The sequence below is a fragment of the Parambassis ranga genome, chromosome 2 (genome assembly GCF_900634625.1).
Source record: "Parambassis ranga chromosome 2, fParRan2.1, whole genome shotgun sequence".
Classification (NCBI taxonomy): domain Eukaryota; kingdom Metazoa; phylum Chordata; class Actinopteri; family Ambassidae; genus Parambassis; species Parambassis ranga.
This window is the reverse complement of record NC_041023.1, coordinates 42,991,502-43,009,612: the sequence shown is the minus strand read 5'-3', so window position 1 is coordinate 43,009,612 and position 18,111 is coordinate 42,991,502. Positions and strand designations below refer to the sequence as shown.

General features: G+C 44.2%; 1 protein-coding gene across 3 annotated transcripts in view; it reads left to right on the top strand.

The window, feature by feature from the left end:
* Window positions 1-18,111, top strand: part of mgat5 (alpha-1,6-mannosylglycoprotein 6-beta-N-acetylglucosaminyltransferase) — a 45,171-nt gene that overhangs the window by 24,259 nt on the left and 2,801 nt on the right. For all 3 annotated transcript variants that reach the window (XM_028400103.1, XM_028400101.1, XM_028400102.1), the window contains 9 exons: window positions 149-318; window positions 592-726; window positions 3,099-3,232; window positions 6,897-7,030; window positions 14,287-14,436; window positions 16,688-16,834; window positions 16,918-17,034; window positions 17,750-17,824; window positions 17,916-18,073. In XM_028400103.1, coding sequence (XP_028255904.1) covers window positions 149-318; window positions 592-726; window positions 3,099-3,232; window positions 6,897-7,030; window positions 14,287-14,436; window positions 16,688-16,834; window positions 16,918-17,034; window positions 17,750-17,824; window positions 17,916-18,073 — 1,220 coding nt within the window. The remainder of the gene's footprint in view (window positions 1-148; window positions 319-591; window positions 727-3,098; window positions 3,233-6,896; window positions 7,031-14,286; window positions 14,437-16,687; window positions 16,835-16,917; window positions 17,035-17,749; window positions 17,825-17,915; window positions 18,074-18,111) is intronic.

Below are 18,111 nucleotides of genomic sequence, written 5' to 3'. Positions count from 1 at the left end.
GTGTTGTTCATATTTTATTGGAGATGTATGCATTTTTCTCAGCAGGTGCACTCTTCACCTAAGAGAAAAAGTAGAACTGCTTTAAGGAAGTCCCAGTTTTTTTACAACTAAACTCTTTATCTGTCTGTATAAATATTCCTTCCATCAGATCCTGGTTCACTTGGGCCTGCTGACCAAGGAGTCTGGCTTCAAGATAGCAGAGAACGCCTTCAGCGGCGGCCCGCTAGGCGAGTTGGTCCAGTGGAGTGATCTCATTACTACGCTGTACCTGCTGGGCCATGACGTCCGCATCTCTGCATCCCTGGCTGAGCTCAAAGAGTCAGTAGCAAAGAGGCTGAGTATTGGCACAAGTGCATTCTGAATCAAGGTTTAACCTAGTGGTAAATGTTTAAAAAATGTGCACCTAAACGCTATAAATTGCAAAGGAACAGTCAGTTGTTATGCTCAGACTAAACCCATTTATCTGTCCTTGTGGTCGGCTTATGCTGTTCTCAGGGTCTGTTTTGAATAAAAACACAAATTCCTGCAAAAAAAAAAAAAAGATAGCGACAGACATTTTGACTGGTTTTAAATCCAGACTTTTCTCCACAGGATCATGCGCAAGGTCATGGGGAACAAATCCAGCTGCCCCACCCAGGGTGATAAGGTGGTGGAGCTCATATACATCGACATTGTGGGCCTCACCCAGTTTAAGAAGACGCTGGGACCTTCCTGGGTCCACTACCAGTGAGTGCATTTATGTTTTGCATGCATTTGAATATTCCATCAGCTCACAGTCACTGTTAAGCCTTTGTGCTAGGTACACACCAAGTTTTGTGTACTCGTGTTCATCTTGCTGACAGTTGTAGAGGCTGCTTTTCCAACTGGTGGCTACTGGTATTTAGTAACCTGCTGAGCATGCACCATGTCTTTGAAACCTCTGCCCACGCATCTTTGATCACTTCCTGCTTTAAGCAAAGTTTGAAGTCTGTTTGCAAGTTATTGATTGAACAAGGCGCCTCATATGGTCATGTTATCTGCTAGAGAAGCCAGCAGTGTGTTTCACATGGGCACAGGGGCATTGAGGTTTGTTGGGCACTTGTTGGAACAATGAGTCTATTTTCTACTCATACATTACCACCATTTCCCAAAAGGCCCCAGGAGCGACTGCTGTTCACGATGTTGTCACCGACTGAGTCCATTTTGTGTCCGAGTGCTCCGCTGAGGACTGTAGATTAGGCCTCCTGGTTTGTTTTGAAAAAGCTCCCATCAACTGCGACTGACAGGAAAAGAGAAGGAACAATAAGTCTGGAAGCACTAATGGCCCCGCGGTTCCTCCTGCTTGTCACCAGGTTTTGTTTGTCTGCGGCATAACACTTTAAACCACATCCGCTGTCTTTGTATCCCAAGGAACTTGAATCAGCCTCAGGTTAATGTGATGTACAGATGCTGTTTTCAGCATTATTTCTCTCACCATTATATTGAACTCTTATGTTGAAGCACTTAAAGTCCTTGTACACTTTATAAAAGATGACCCGTAGTGCTAGTTGGAGACATTTTTCAAGTCCTTCAGTAAGAGTAACCCAATCATTTTCCCTGTGTACCTTCTGCCACTGTCTTTTACTTTATCCTGTCTTCTATTGAATGTGATTTTTTTACTGTGTGGCCCTTACGAAACCACTTCAGTCTTCCCCTGACATACACAAAGACACACTCTGGACTAACATGCCAGATTTGTGGTGACAATAAAGCAGAAATGAAAATTTGTTGAAAGTTTAATTTCGTCATTTTGCCTCTTCATTTTCCTGTCCTCTGTTTTTCATTTGTCACTTCCTAATTTGCCCCGATTGTTGCTCCGACACAAATGCAAATACCACAGTATCTCAATTACAGAGGTATGTGTGTGGCACTGCTCGTTTCTCCGGTTCTATGATGACGAATACTTCGGCTGGCAGAACAGCGTGTGTTAGTGTGTTTGCATGTACTTTACAGAGTTAAATGCGGAAGCTGGTGTTCATGCTTACACTTTTTCTGGTAGTTCCAGCTGTTGTGTTTAGCTTCAGGTAAACCAGACATGTAACAGGAATATTCATATAAGATCATTCCTGTGTGATATCACTGCTTCCTGTGGTGGCCACATTACTTATTCATATTTTTAAATAGGAGATCATCGCAGCTATTGTTATATATTATACAACTGGGACCACTCTGGGAGAATTACTGATATTGTACTATTTATAAAAAAAAAAAAAAAACACTCCCCACTCAGCCCAGCTTCATCCAAATAACGCAGCAAGTGTCACCAAGTGCGTACTTCTTGAGTTCGTGCCACATTACGACGCCCACAACTCACAGGCTTTAGTGCAGCCATATTTACATCATATTATGGTTTCCCCATCTGTTTAGGATGCATCTACCAGGGACAGATGAGGCTTGTTTTTCTCTAGAGCGACATGTGGGCAAGTGCTGTTGTTGCCGTTTTTGTTGTTGTGTTGCTGCTTTCAGTTGAAAGTTTCCTCATGGTGAGTGTGTTTCCGAGCTCCTCTCGCTCTCCCAGGGCCTTTCACAGTTCACACAGCCAGCTGCGCAGCGTTTGGGAAGGCGGGGAGACGATCACTGAAAGAGAAGGTGCAGATGTCGGAGTGTGTACGCCTGGCTCCCAGGCCTGCTTACACCTGGCTGCTTCTCATCACAGTGATAATTTACCCCAAATAAAAACAGCACAGAAGAGCCAATAAAGCTGGCAGCAGAGCCTTTGCCTTCTTAACAAAAAGTTAGGCTAGCAGAGGAGGAGGCAGAGTCAAACTTGTGTCTAGAAAACAGGGCTGAGTAACAATATGGGTTAGCAAATGCGGAGTGTTGTGTTAAAGGTCAGCAGTTTATGATTCCCTCCCCTGGTTGTGGTCTAATTAAATCGGTGTTGTGTTGTGACCTTTGAGACAGCCATGATGTTGTCTCACACCTCCAAAGGGTAGACCCTTCTTATCTCTGAGGATTTATTCCTGAGGTTTTAAGGAAAATGTCTTTTGTTTGGTGTATTTCCTGCAAGCAAAGCAAATGACTCTATTATTATCTTTATTTATCATTATTTATTTACCTTACTTTGTCTTTCGGTGCAGGTGCATGTTGCGGGTGCTGGACTCCTTTGGGACAGAACCAGAGTTCAACCACGCCCACTACGCCCAGTCCAAAGGTCACAAGACACCATGGGGGAAGTGGAACCTCAACCCACAGCAATTCAACACCATGTTCCGTAAGTCACCATCACGATGCAAGCTGACATGCCATCACTTGCCATTTTATGCAATTATGGCCTAAAAAATGTTTGTTTTAGCTTATCTAAAACAAACATCATGCCTGATTTACCAAACACTGATGAAGCACTGCTTCAGCTTTACCACTCTAGGCTCCCTGCTCTATTTAAATAAATTTGCCAAACTGCTATTTGCAAAGTAAATGTTCAGCACCTTTGGCTGCTTGTGGTTCCGGTTAAACTATAAATGCGATGTTTTTGTTGGAAAGAGGCCTAAAAGATACTCTGGAAAATCCACCGTGGTGGTTGCTAATGGAATATCATCAGGCATATCATCGAGCAGATTAGTAAGTAAGAGGTCAAGCAGATCTCCATTTCTCTGTGATTACGCATGTGGGACGTAGAGGTTTTATGGCTGCATCGTTCCTACAGGTAGTGAATGAGCGATGGCAGCCCAGCAGACGAGCGCTCTCTGGGAAGGAGAAGGAGAGCCAACCCTCCGGGGTACTGACCTTTTCCCCATAGCTAAGAGAAAGTGAAATGTTAGCCCTACAATCCCCGTCCGCGAGGTGAAGCCCGGGGCTATCCAGAATGCCACCGTACGTGAATAGCCCCTTTGTCCGCTGAATAGGGGATGTCTTTCTCATAACACACTGTGGCTTTTGCACTAAATCCAGTTAGTAGTCGCTGGGTTAGATGATATCGCGGTTGAAACAAGTGCACGGCGAGTGTTAAAACCACAGAACGGCATCACTTCCAGGCACAAGAGACAAGAATGACATGGGGTTATTTTTCCACTCTGCATTGTGCTGCGCAACACCTTACCTACACACTGCAGAATAGTATGTGAACCCTGCTACACTAATGGGGTATTAGGTGAACGCCTCAGAGAACGCTGAACTATATCATGTTTCTTCTTTGCATATTGCAGTGTGTGTGATGTCCACATGTTCTCTTGGTATATTAGTCCACCTCCCCTATCAAATTTAGATGTAACAACAGACAGGTAATGTATTCTAGGTTTAGATTGGTCCATTTGTTACGATTAGGCCGTGCCCCATAAATCATTGGTTGGGGGAATTGGGAGTGTGTGTGTGGCCTCTGGTCAATAAGACAAGTCTGAGCCAAATTGACCTCATTAATCTATTTCACAGTCGGGATAGCAGGGAGTGTTTTCTAGTGTACACTTTGAACCGGGATGGGCTGCGTGTTTCAGTTAAGTTGGCACTGCGTCCTGGCATGAGTCATTCGTAATCAGCAGAGGTGTACACGTTCTTGTGTGCATGTTCAAGTTCTTTCAGCTGTGATTGTATTTATGAAGGGCTTCGTTGAGTCCTTCATATTCACGTTCATATAACATTGGCTGGTGTTTCACTTCTTTCAGTGAGATGCGTAGTGAATATGGAGGAAGGGCCAGATCAACAGCCAACTGCATGTTCTGCAGTTAGATCAATAGCCTGAGGGAGATTCCAGAGTGTGTGCCATGACTTAAATTTAGCTCAATTGCATTTCGAAAAAAAGCTCGATTTAATTAATAATTTAACACTAAGAGAGAAGAGACCAGGAGCAGGAAGTTTGGCGGTGTGGTCCGGCACTTTTTCCCCCTTAGTGTATCTCTCCTTCTGAATGCTCAGGACCATCACAGAAACAATGATTAATGCTGGTCAGAGGTCGAACGTAGCAGCAGATTGTATTTATCTTTGAACATTGGCCAGCTATGTAATTGACCCTGAGATGTGCCGGGCTGATGGTGCCTTTAAAGATGTGATTGATATCGCTGGCACACCCACTCAATGGAGTGTCCCTTTTTATCTTAGTGGGATCAATAGACCGGTATTATGACTTTTTCTAGTAGTTTCTAAGAAAAAAAATGAATCAAATGAGCAGGTTTTGCTCAGATTTCAGGTGTTGTAAGTTGTAAAATAAATAGTAGATAGTCATCTTTAAAGAAACAAGACTATTTATACACCGTTTTGATGAGAGAAGACACTGTCACTCTTTAAGAGTCTTACCGACACGTCTTCACCTTTGGGTTGTACAAATATTGACTTATCAACCGAACAGTGAGAGTCCAGGCTTCCTTACAAAGTAAATTTGTCCGCACACTGTTCAGTTCACTATTCAAGTTTGTCAGGAGCGACAAAGCTGCTGCTTCTCCGGCAACGCTGTCCTCCCAGACTGTTTGTTAGCTAACAGCGAATGACGCTGTGGCAAGCCGAGTGACATTTTGAGTGGCGGCTCTAGTGGGAGAAGAGGCATCTGTTGCCAAAAGCATCAAGAGGGCTGAACACTAATTAACAACCTGTCATGTTTACATAGTTAGTTTGGTACATGAGTGTTGGGGCTGGCTGTTTTTAGTGCCCTGGACCCCCCCTCTACCTCTTAGTTTCTTACAGTCACAGACACTTTATCCATCAGAGCTATATTGTTCTTGTTAGTGTTATCAGCTAGCAGGTATGTTATGGGAACAGTTGCCCACACACAGACGCCTCACACTGTTCTGCTGTTATCTTCATAACAGCTACTCCCACATTCCTGTCCTCTAACTAACAGTACTCAGGGGGTAAATATTCCTCTGTGTGAGTGTGTTTTCAGAGGTAGTGCAATGACAATGTGTCTGTTGTGACATGAATTATGTTATAAAAGCATGCATATTTTTGTTATTGTTCAGTTATTGCTGAGGCTTGTTTGCACTGCACAACACATTTCCTGACCTGTGTTTCTTCTTTATATTTGCCTGAAGGTATTACACCAAAGCCAATATGTGAGCTGTCTGCAGAGATGCAAGCGAACACTGGCTTTTTGTTTAAAACAAATGCCACATTCAGGCCAACACCCTGACAAAAACAGTTCTACCTCATTTATGAAACTGCTAAATTTTGACACCCTGTCATCTCTCTGTGATTCATCCCTTCACATTACATAACATGTTGTCGGTCCACTTGTCTGTGTGCTGGTAGGTGGCTTCATTTGCAGCTGGTGATCTCACTCAGCCCTTCCCTTATTTACTGGAGTGAATTCCATCTCCCCTGACTGACTGACCTCAATTTGCCTCTGTAGTAATAAGGTTGTGGTAAAAACCGAGGTTCATGACCACAGCAGCTCCCCGGGGCTCCAGTACAAACCACAGCTCTGTTTCATTCTCTTCCAGAAGTGCTGGCAAACTGCGCTTTCCTCTCATCTCCTCCCTTTATTCTAAATCCTATCATTTCATTTTTGACAGAATTCTTTCTGTCCTCGTACTTGTCTTCACATTTGTTTTACAAGGCAGATGGCAGTGAGGTAAAGCGCTGCCAGCTCCGGGTTCCACACTTGACCTGCTCGTCTCCCGGTTCCCATAGTAACGAGACATCTCTGGACAGCAAGGAACAGAGGGAGCAAAAAAAAAAAAAAAAAAAAAAAAAAAACCTTATTGTGCAACTGTTTTTGTCTCTCTCTGGAGACAGATTATGATCTGTGCAGAAAAAGGGATTTTAAGGGGAATTTTATTAACTCGGAAAAGCAGACGTGTGTGAGATTTATTTCAGGCATTTTAGTGTTGGCCTCAGTGATGCATAAATGGAGGTCAAACATGGCTATCAATGCTTGAAGCCATTTATCATTGTACTGCAAAAGAAGTGATCGCCGACCTGTAAAAGCTGTTTTTCTTTTCTTTCTGTTGCAGCTCACACCCCAGACAACAGTTTCTTGGGCTTTGTGGTGGAGCAGCACCTCAACGCCAGCGACATCAAGCACATTGATGACATCAAGAGGCAGAACCAGTCACTGGTCTACGGCAAGGTTGACAACTTCTGGAAGGTAAGGCGACCCTAAACGTCCTCGCGCTCACTTACAATTCCCAGTAGATCATTGCAGTAAAACCCAGAAACTCTTTCTGATCGGGGCCGGTTCTAGGCAGGTGCAAGAGCGGGCAGCGCCCCCTGAAATAAATGTCTTTTAGAAGTTGAGAAAGCACATGTTCATATACACATCACAAAATTAATATATTACGAGCTGACAAAATCCGACAAGAAGGGGCGCTTTTGATTAGCTTTCCCTCGCGTCTGCCTGACCGCTCATACATACACACACCCTGAGCCCTCGGTAAACATCCAATCACTGTCCGTATGCAAATGAGCCAAGACGTATCCAAACAGCGTAGTGTCAGATTTCAGTGTGGTTCCGGAGTGGGAAGACTCTGAAGAAGCTTCAGTGTTACAACAAGCACAGAGATGTGTCCACGTCCGCTGAATGTGACAGACTGAAGACAAATGGCCGCTGTCTGACAGACCCCTACGTAAAGCCCCACCCCAGACTGCAGTTCTACACTGTTCATATCATCACAGCAGTTTTTACTTACTTTCCACTCCAGCTTTCAGCAGGACACAGACACTGCAATGTCTCCATTTTCAGAGCTTTTAGAAAGTGTAGTGCTGCTACTACCTGTACTAACAGTAGTAGCAATGATACTGTTGCTAGTAGGCCGACATCAGAGACAGCTACTATTACTACTACTAGTCTTACTTTAGATGAAACTTGTTTGAGGATTAGACCATCCAGTTAAATGTTATGTTGTTGATTGAAATAAATCTGGATTAAGGATATTTTATTTTATTCTGTTTTATTTATTTGTTTTTTATTTTTCAGTTTCCCCCCTTACCACCTTATAGTAGTCAGTGGTGCCCCAGTACATGTGTACACATGATGCCCCTATTTCTGACTGCCCCCTCATACGTGCCTGACAGAATTAACTAGACATGCCAAATATAACCTGTTGTCAGACCTCTTAGAGCCCTGCAGGGAAACTCTTTGAACAACCTTGGTTGAAACTTTGACAGAAAACTTCATAACAGTCTGGTTTAAAAGCTCAAATTCAGCTTATCACCCTCTCTGTGGAGTTTTTAATATATTCAAATGCATGCTCATGCTGCTGCACAGAGACCATGGGATTACTGTATCCTAGACAAAAAAAAAAGACTTGGAGAGATTTGCACATTGTTTGGCTTGCCTTGGATGGCTGGATTACTGCCCGCGCCTTGATGAGTTTTCAGTCACCACGTATGTCGCTGAGTGGGTCGCTCTAGATCCATCTGACTCTTCAGATTCAGACTCTGACGGAATAATACTACGAGAGAGAGAGAGAGAAAGAATTGTATTCATGTAACAGCCTGTGGCACTGCTTCATTGACACATCACAAGGCTGAACTAAAGTCTGCAAATGTCAAGCTATCTGTGACTTTTACCTACAATGGAGCTTTTCATCCAGACATTTGAAGCATTCAGAGACAATAAAGACAGGCAATGTTAAATGAAAAGTGAAAGCAGTGACAAAAACACACAGTACAAACCTGTTCCTCAACACATTCTGAAATTTAGGTTACGTTATAATGCGCTAATCCCAAGGTGTTATGGTTCTTAATCCAGAGGGGTGCCGCTGTGGTTTGTGGCTTCTCTTACAGAGTCAGGGTACACACAGTTATGTGCCATTCAGTCTTCTAGCTTTTAAAGGGCAGACGGTGGTGGTGGGGAGGGACACCAGCTCACAGCAAGGGGGCATTAGCTGCTAATCAGACTCCCGAGCGTGTTCATTACTTCCTGCTTTTAATTAAAGGGCCGTTTTGGGGCTGACTGATAGCGAGCTGACGAGCTTACTCACTTTCCTTTCCTTCGCTATTTAAATTGCGGCCTTTCTCTCTCCTGCACTAGAGAGGTTTGTTGGTCAAAATTATACTGTACATCCACTACTACTACAAGAGTAAAGCAGAACCAAGAGAGTTCACAATGAAATGAATGGGCTAGTTAAATCCACAGGTGTCCTCTAAAATCATCCACTTTAAGCCACTGTTACTGTGCAGACCTCTTTGTTCATTCGGGGATATTTTACGTGAGCATTTAAATGATTTCTTTCCAAACACAAAAACCCACACTAGTGCAAGGTCTGAGGCTGTCCCTAAAAGCCCATTTTAAAAAGCACTAAGCTTCTTATACAACATCCTAAGAGCAATGGCTATAATTGCACTCATAGAGCTTTCTGTGTTAGATAAGTCTTATCACATGAGCTATAAAAGATAAATATTGTTCAGGCGTTCTGGACATTGAAGCAGGAAATGTGCAGACTAAATGGGGATGCATTACACCTCAACCAGCGGTGTTTCATACACAGTCTGTAGCCAGTAACCGTGTCCTGCCTGTGTGGCGAGGTTAATGACAGGCTGCATCTGAAATACAGCCTGTTCTGATCTCTATGACAGCTGCATTTGTCACATTTATCCCACCTGAACAATCGCCCAAAAACACACACACACATGAATATTTTCAGTAACTTTGTTTTACTGGTCTGCCTGTTCTGCTGGCACACAGTCATTCTCTTATCACAAGAAGTCACCGTTTTGACATCCAGGAAGTTAAGTATTAGGTTCAGAGCATTGAGGATTATTCCTTTAGCCAGTGAACTTTAAACCTTGAGCGGAATCCAAGAGCAGTCTTTTGTTAATTATAGTCTGATATAAAAAAAATAGGTTTTTGTGTTGCTTTTATAAAGTCACTGATAGCAGCACAGGATTTAATGAACCCAAAATCAGACATACAGGCCAGAGTCTGACACGCATTGGGACACTGGTGTCTGCATGATGAAAAATTCATGTCTGACTGAAATGTTGCAATTATCTTTTTCTATAAAATTTTAATTATTTAAAATAAAAAAGGCCACAGATTTTATTACTTGGACTCCTGATTTAGCCCTTTGTATCCTCCAGTTGCAGCACAAAGAGTAGGACTATTAGTGAGGAATTTATTTTGTAGTCTGTATGAGAGAGAGAGAGAGAGAGAGAGGGGAGAGGAAAAGAAATCCAGGGGGATTGAAGTATCACTATGTTAAGCACTTATTTTGTTGTTTAAGAGGCTGTGTTGATGGTCGAGACCTGAAATAAAACCGCCAGACCACCTCTGAGAGAGCCGTTTCCATGGCAACCCAGCCAGAGGAGTAGAAATGCAGAGCAGAGTCTTTTTTGTCTTTCCCCTTATCTGTTTTCCATTCACACACACACACACACACACACACACACACACATGCACAATACAGCCATGCTGATGTGTCTTTGTCTTTGTCAGCATCTTTTTTTTTTTTTTTTTGTTTACCCCATCAGTGGCTTGGTTGCGTATGACGGCATTTTGATGAGGCAGAAAGGGGAACACAGGGCAAGGTGAGAATGAGTAGGATGCACAGACAGGCAGAGCTGCAGGCCCTTGGCAGCATATCAGAGGACATGGTGAAGAAAGACAAATCACACCGAGCTGACAGAGCACACACACACACACAAGGAGCTGGCATATGCAGAGCAGTAAGGGCAGCAGTCCTATACTCTCAGCTTTGTAGGCTCATAAACAGATAGCGGTGTGTTTCATCTCTTTTTTATGAATGTGATGTTTGAAGAAAGAGCGGTTGAGAGTGAGTAGTGTTATTAAATGTTTGATTGTTATTCAGATGGTGCAGTTTGTTAGCTCAGATCTGCATATTCTGTTGTCCATTTTTACTATATTGAAAGAAATGGAAGGTGGGAAAGCCAGAAAATGATTCAGAAAGGTTTAGCTTCATTGAATCAAAGTGGAAATTCACTTCAAGGGAAAATATTCAGCTAGTCGGGTCATCTGTCACTGTGAGTCTCCATTTTATTGAGCAAAAGGAGGAAAAGATATTGAGCACTAGCCTCACAGAAGCAGTAATTGATTTATTTAAGTTATTTATGAGAAGAATAAAAAGGATACAAGGTACAGCTACGGCATCACACAGCATTAGCATGTGACAATTAGACTTGAAAAACACGGACTCTTCCCAGTGGCACCTGGTCTGTGCTTGGCTGTAATATATGAAAATGATGCAAAGATGCCCCCTGGTGCCATTTGTTTCTAGTGTACAAGCTCCAACAAAGCATGAGACAGTTACAGGTGTTTCCATCATGCAGCACCAGCACGTGTGTGTGTGTTTTAACTCTTCCATTGGATGATTAATGCAGCCCACATAGTGTACGCGCAGCAGGGACCAACTTGTGAGCACCTCCTCTGCTGTCTCGCAATCAAAAACATGCTCTGGCCAGCCACCAATAGATTACAGACTGTTTTGTGTAATGGGGCATGGCAGGACACCGAAGTGAAGTAATGTTTCCTGACTGCATGTGTAAGTGCCTGCTTGGTTTTACAGTGCATATGTTAAGCTAATTCTTTATGTCCGCTACGCATTTATCTCTTAGCCTGGCTAAAGTGCCTTTGTGACTGGTGACTGGTGCAACATTATGACATCACCTTATGTGATGTGTGTCTAATGGACCGTGTGTGTGTGATGTGGGGAAAAATGATGTTTCAAGTGCATTTTTTGTTCCGACCGACGAGCTTCCACTTTTTCGGCCCCGGAGTCTGTCAGTTCAGATCTGAGGACGATCTGAGGTGCGTTTGATGTCGGAGGCAGAGTTTGAGGGTTGTGTAAGCCCAACCAAGCGCTCCTGTCTGCATCCTGATGAGGCAAGAGATCCGAGAACACTCAAAAACTTGCTCTTAAGATTTTTTTTTCTATTCCTGACCTGGGAATAAAATCAAGAAAGGCACCATGCAGTCGTGTTCAAAACACAATGAAATTCAGGGGCTTAATGATAAATGTGTTCCTTGCTGATTTCCTAACATCGTGATAGCTTTGTCCGTGCCTGGTGGGATGCCTTCATGCCACAGTTGTCGGCTCATGTTCAAACGACACGTCCGCGGTGCTTCCTTGTCCTCTTCTTTTGAATATAACTTGCATGCAGCATAGCAGAGTACAGTGACCGTGTCAGTCTCTCTTTGCTTTCTTCCCCCTGGACGCTCATCCTTCTCTGCAGCCGCTCCTGTTTCCTCTCTGAGCCAAGGTTTACAAATTCCCTCTGATTTACAAGGTCATAAAACTCACCGCCGCCTTCTCTACTGCTTCAATCAACCTCGCCAGCTAAAGCAGTTATTTTATAACTCCCAAGCATGTGCTCCTGTACAAGGCTCCTGCTATCGATCTGCCTCCTGCTTCCACACTGCATATTGCATGCATACCTCCGTGTACAGTAAAACTGGGTACCTCTCCAGAGCGTCTTTCTGCTGACAGCGGAGACAGAATAATGAATAGAAGCTGACTTAATATCACTATAATGGATCTAAACATGGCATACTACCCCTCCATGTGTGTTTCTGTGTGTGAGAGAGAATTCAGCCACGCTCCACAGAGCATCTGGCAAGTGACCGTGAAGCTCTGTGTGGACTGCCCTGAAGGGTAAGAGCCATCTACTGTATGTTCTTCTTCCAAACACTGGAGTGGCCCACAATAAAAGCACATTACACACATCCTGCTGCCTTTAGAGGCACTCTGATGTCTTCCTTTCTGCCCTGTGCAGACAGTCACCACCCCATCAGGACAATCCGAAACCTAGAGGTGTGTTTGTAAATCCACCCCCATCACATACAGACACACTCACACACACATACAAATCCTCACTCAGCTCTCCTGAGTAAAAAGATTACAGGATAGTGATTTTACCTTCTAATTAGGGCTTCATCTCTCTCTGTCTCTCTCTCTCTCTCTCTCTCTCTCCTCACACACACTCCCACCAGCCTGCTTTAGTTACAGCAGGCTGGCTGGAGGCATCTGATAGCCATGCCTCCAGGGATCCTGACGAGCGGCTACCTGAAATTTAAGCCCCAAAGGAAGCACTGAGGTAGACACACATACACACTTAAACAGGCAGGGAAATGTCCTGGAGGCAGAGCACTCTCCAAAGGCAGGCTCATGTGCAGGAGGTGTGTGTGTAAAACACTAATGAGGCCTTAAGTGTAAAAACTACTGCAATCAATTGATTTCAAGTCTCTGTGTGTGTGTGTGTGTGTGTCTGTGTGGTGAATGCACCTCAGAGGCTTCCTGCCATGATGAGAAAATGGTCAGCGTTCATCTATACTGCTTCTCCGAAGGGCTCAGCCTGAAGAGCACTCAGCTGCACTGTATGTAGCTCCCATATGGCGCTGTGTTCAGAAGGCACGGAACAAGTGGAAAAGCATTTTTATCAGTTCCGCTGGAGCCTCAGGAGAATATTTTTTTGTACAAATGTGCCACTTATGTCCTTGTTTTTTTAAAAATCAAACACCTGCTGTAATGGTCTCAGTGAGGAGACTATCAAAGGCTCTTTATCATGGAGCAGTGTTTCTATCCAGAATGATTAATATGACTCAAATCTTAGGGGAAATCTGTGAGAAGCATAGCAGAAACTACAAAGTCATCTCATAGGCAGACTCGCTGTTTTTAATGTTCAGCATTTAGAGCATATTTTGATTCGTTTATAATCCTGCTTCACTGCATTCTGGACTGTTGGCTCACAAACAGAAAAGAATCAAAACAGACTTTCCAGCAGTCTCTGAATGCATCATGTATGACAGGGTCTTGTAAAAAAAAATGAAAAATGATGCAATCCCCAGTGCAACTAGGACGGCATCATTGGCTCACATGTGACCAGCAATCACATGACAAAAATCCAGTGGATGTAATATATTGCTAAACAGCAAAAATGCTAACAGTTAAATATCTATGAAGCCATAAAAAACTAACTCTGACCCTTTAAATATGTTTTACTGTCCTTCTTTCTTTGTCTCTCTTTTGACCTTAAAATCAGATTGACCTTGTTGGACTCAGGTTTTTGTTGGCACTCTTTATATTGTTTGTGATCACGGACATCACTGTAATAACAATAGGTATCATGTGCATTAATGCTCTTTGTATAGTGCTATTTTTAGCTCTCCCTGTCGTTGTGGCCAGATGGCCGGTCAGGTAGCTCGAACAGAAGTTCACCAGGCCATGTAACAGAGTGATGATACTGATGATCCGCTCTCTCAACCAAATGTACTTTATTCCAGGATATTTTTTTTTCTGGATTATACCAGTTTAGCCTAAATGTTTTTCACTAAATTAATTTCAAACTTTTTGCAGGAGCAGGTGGTGTATTTATAAAAGCTGACCTTTAGAGGTGGAGGATTTTAGGGGGGAAAACTGAATGCACCTGTTTTTTCTTTCCCGTCAGGACAAGAAGAAGTACCTCGATATCATCCACAGCTACATGGAGGTTCACGGCACAGTGCACGGTACCAGTACCGTGCACCTACCGAGCTACGTGAAGAACCACGGCATTCTGAGCGGCCGGGACCTGCAGTTTCTCTTGCGGGAAACAAAGGTGAGAGCTGCCTGTAAATGGTGTCACGTGGCAGAAGAAGCCTTCAGGGGAATAAAGAAGAATGTGAGGCTGCAGTTCTTATTAGATGGCGATGAAAGCCACAAACAACTCCCACACTTTTAAAAAGACGGATAAAATTGTGGCTCGGCTGACCTGCAGAATATTGAGGCCGTGCTGAACCTTTTTTTTTTCTCCCTTTTTTATGTGCTGAGGTAATGAAATCTCCGACAGTCTTAGTCAGTGTGAGGCACAGAAACATTTAAAGCACATTTCAGCCTACGGACGTCAAAGTCAGGGTGAATATTTGATTCTGAAGTGATATATTTGGGTTACTTTATGTGCACAGAGGGCCTCCGCTCTCAGAGGAAGCACGTCTACATTCACGTCATGACTTGTTTCTTCCTCTCATTGCTCAAGTCACTCTCATTCACCAAGAAAAAGACACACAGCCACAGAGACACAGCAGGGACTACGTTATTCTGTACTGTGTGGAGCAGAGGCAGTGACGTATGAGCGTGTCACAGACACACTTCGTTTTGAGGGCGACATGTCGCAGGAAACAAGATATACTAACCTAATGTAGTTACAGATAATACTTGACATTTGATTTTTTAACATCTGAAACTAGATATGTTCCTGTCAGAACAAGAGAGATGGAGGAGACACCAGACAAGCAGGAGCAGAGAGAAAAAAGACACTCAGAGGAAACGGATTCAGAGCCTTCTGCTGAAAGACTCCGTCATGTTTGAGGCTGAGACAGAATAGGTGCATATGAACCTCTGTATCCTCTCATTACATGCATTTCTGAGCAGAGGCTCAGAGGGGAATGACCAATTAAACCCCACAGATCCTGCTGCATTGTTGTTGCATAGGAGTTTACAGTGGGAGCAATCGTAGCCCTCGTGCTGCTTAAACAACACATTTACTGTTACCTGCTGGAGCTAATTGGCCTCATGGGGTTTATCTATGGAACACAGTGCAGTTTAATAATCCTCTGTGAAGACAAGCTGCTGTTGACGTTCAATTTACCTTTTAAACTGAGATTTCCTGAAATAAGTTGTGACATGTCGGAGGAATATTATCAATGATCAAATTGCTAACATGTAGCAGAGCTTTACTGCATCGTGCAGCAGACTGACAGTGTCACAGTTTCCATTTATCTCTGACTGCCTGTGTAATGACCTCCTGCTGACAACAACTGGCTCTGGATGTTGTGTTGGAGCATCAGACAATTATTTGCATCATCCAGGCTGTCTGTTAAGCTTACGTATACGTGTGAGTCAAAGACAGAAGATTCTCCTCCTGATGTCATTAAGCCCAGTATTTGCAGGCAGCTCTGTCTGTGCCCGCCCCTCAGCGCTCCTTATAAATAGTAGTTGACTGTTTCTCAGCTTTCAGGATTCTTTTCCTCCACACACACAATAAAAGAATGAGTGTAGTCTGCTGCCACCTGTTGGCAAAAGTCTCTTATTGACACATTTCACCTATAGGTCAGACTGTTCACGTGCACATGCAGACATGCTTCACGGTACAGTGCTGCATTGTGTGTTGCTGGCCAGCACAAACGCACACAGACTAGCCATTGTAGCCATGCCTGCTGTGAACTAGCTGCTTACCCTAGACTCCCTCCTCCACCTCCACCTCCACCTCCTTCCCTGCCCCTCCCCTCTCTCATGCTTATGTGGACAAGCCGCTTCTGGTTGTGGCATGTGGCAAATATTTGCTCTTCCCATCATAGATGTAGAGAAGCTGTTATTAGAGACCCCCACTCCTAACTGTCAGTATGCACAGTGTTTATTTTAATAGGTGAGCTGGCTGGCTGTGTAACAAATCTCCAAAGAGATCAAACTTGTCCCGACTTCAGTTGCATATAAAATAAAGGTTCAGTGGTGTTTATGGCTTCATTGCAACTAGTGAAATATAGCTTCTACTGGCCTGTGGGAGGGTAAACATAACAGCAACAGTTTCTTATCGTTCTGTTTTTCCTCCCGTGTTTCATAAACTAAATGTGCTGCCTCAACCCTATTTTCTGCTGATAACGTGGGAGATTTGTTTCAACAAAGGCCTAACTGCTGCTATCAGCAAACAGAAACTCCTCAACTGAGCCAGTGGACTTTTTCCTGCCCCCCCACCCCCACACTGGTGTCTGGTTATTTCAGTCGCTGCAGACTCAGATGTCACCTCCTCCTTTGATCACCTTCTGTTATATTGAAGGAAACAACAGGCAGTAAATGTTTTCTCTACTCTGCAGCTGTTTGTGGGTCTGTCTTTCCCCTACGAGGGTCCTGCCCCATTGGAGGCCATCGCCAACGGCTGCGCCTTCCTCAACCCTAAATTCAACCCTCCAAAAAGCAGCAAGAACACCGACTTCTTCAAGGGCAAACCCACTCTGCGAGAGGTGAGACGAGGAAGAGACAGTCTCATGATGTGACTCTGAAAATGTGTTTTACTCACCTCTGCCCTCCTGTTTCTTCTCTGCAGCTGACCTCCCAGCATCCATACGCAGAGGTGTACATCGGTCAGCCACACGTGTGGACGGTGGATATCGAAAACTCAGCCGAGGTGGAGAGGGCCATCCGCTCCATCCTCAGCCAGAAGGTAACACACCTCATCAGCTGCTGCATGAGGTTTTCTATGAATAAATGTATTTATATGTACAACAGAATACTGTTAAAGGAAGGAATCAATGTCTGATGATTTTAGAGGTTTAGTCAAATAAATTACTGAAAACTCTTTTTATAAGCTTGAAAATCCCATAAGTGGAGATTGAATATCAGGTCTGGATCCTAACATAAAACGCTTGAAGGCAAAGCCTGCCAGAGGCAGAGGATGAATGAAAGCTCAGGCTAAAGACTCAGAGATCCGATTCCGTCTTCTGGTCCAGGCCCATGCATATTTAAAGCCCGGGCTCAGGACCTCGTGTATTGTTGTGCTCTGCCGAGTGGGTCGGAACAATGGCTTTGTTCACTGGACAAGCCTGCGGAGCCTCATATGCTTTGTGATCCGTGGCGAGCTACAGCCTACCAGGCTCCAGCTTGGCTCGCACTCCGCTCCCCTCTCCTCCTCCTCATCTTCAGCCTTTCCACACAAAAGACTCTTGACTACAACAACAAAGGCTGCAGTTGTTGTTCCTCCCTGTTTGAAGTTTTCTTCTGACATTCAGGGGGGTCCACCGAGACTCTAAACACAGCAAAGAGCAGACAGCAGGCCCTCATGTAGAGACGCACAGAGCTGTACCTCTGTTTTCACACACACACACACACACACACAGTGACTTCCCCACCTGACACTTGTCTGTGTTTTGTGTGGTCAGATTGAGCCCTACCTGCCCTACGAGTTCACTTGTGAGGGGATGCTGCAGAGAGTCAACGCCTTCATTGAGAACCAGGTAGACATATTCACTTTCACTTTCATGTTATATCATGTCATGTTAGCCTTGCACCTTTTTCCTGACTTGTGACACCATGCTGTGTCATTAGGACTTCTGTCACGGGCAGGTCATGTGGCCTCCTCTCAGCGCGCTGCAGGTCAAACTGGCCGAGCCCGGCCGGTCCTGCAAGCAGGTGTGTCAGGAGGAGCAGCTTATCTGCGAGCCCTCCTTCTTCCAGCACCTCAACAAGGACAAGGACCTGGCCAGGTGAGACACACACACTTAAGACACTTGTACTTTGTCAA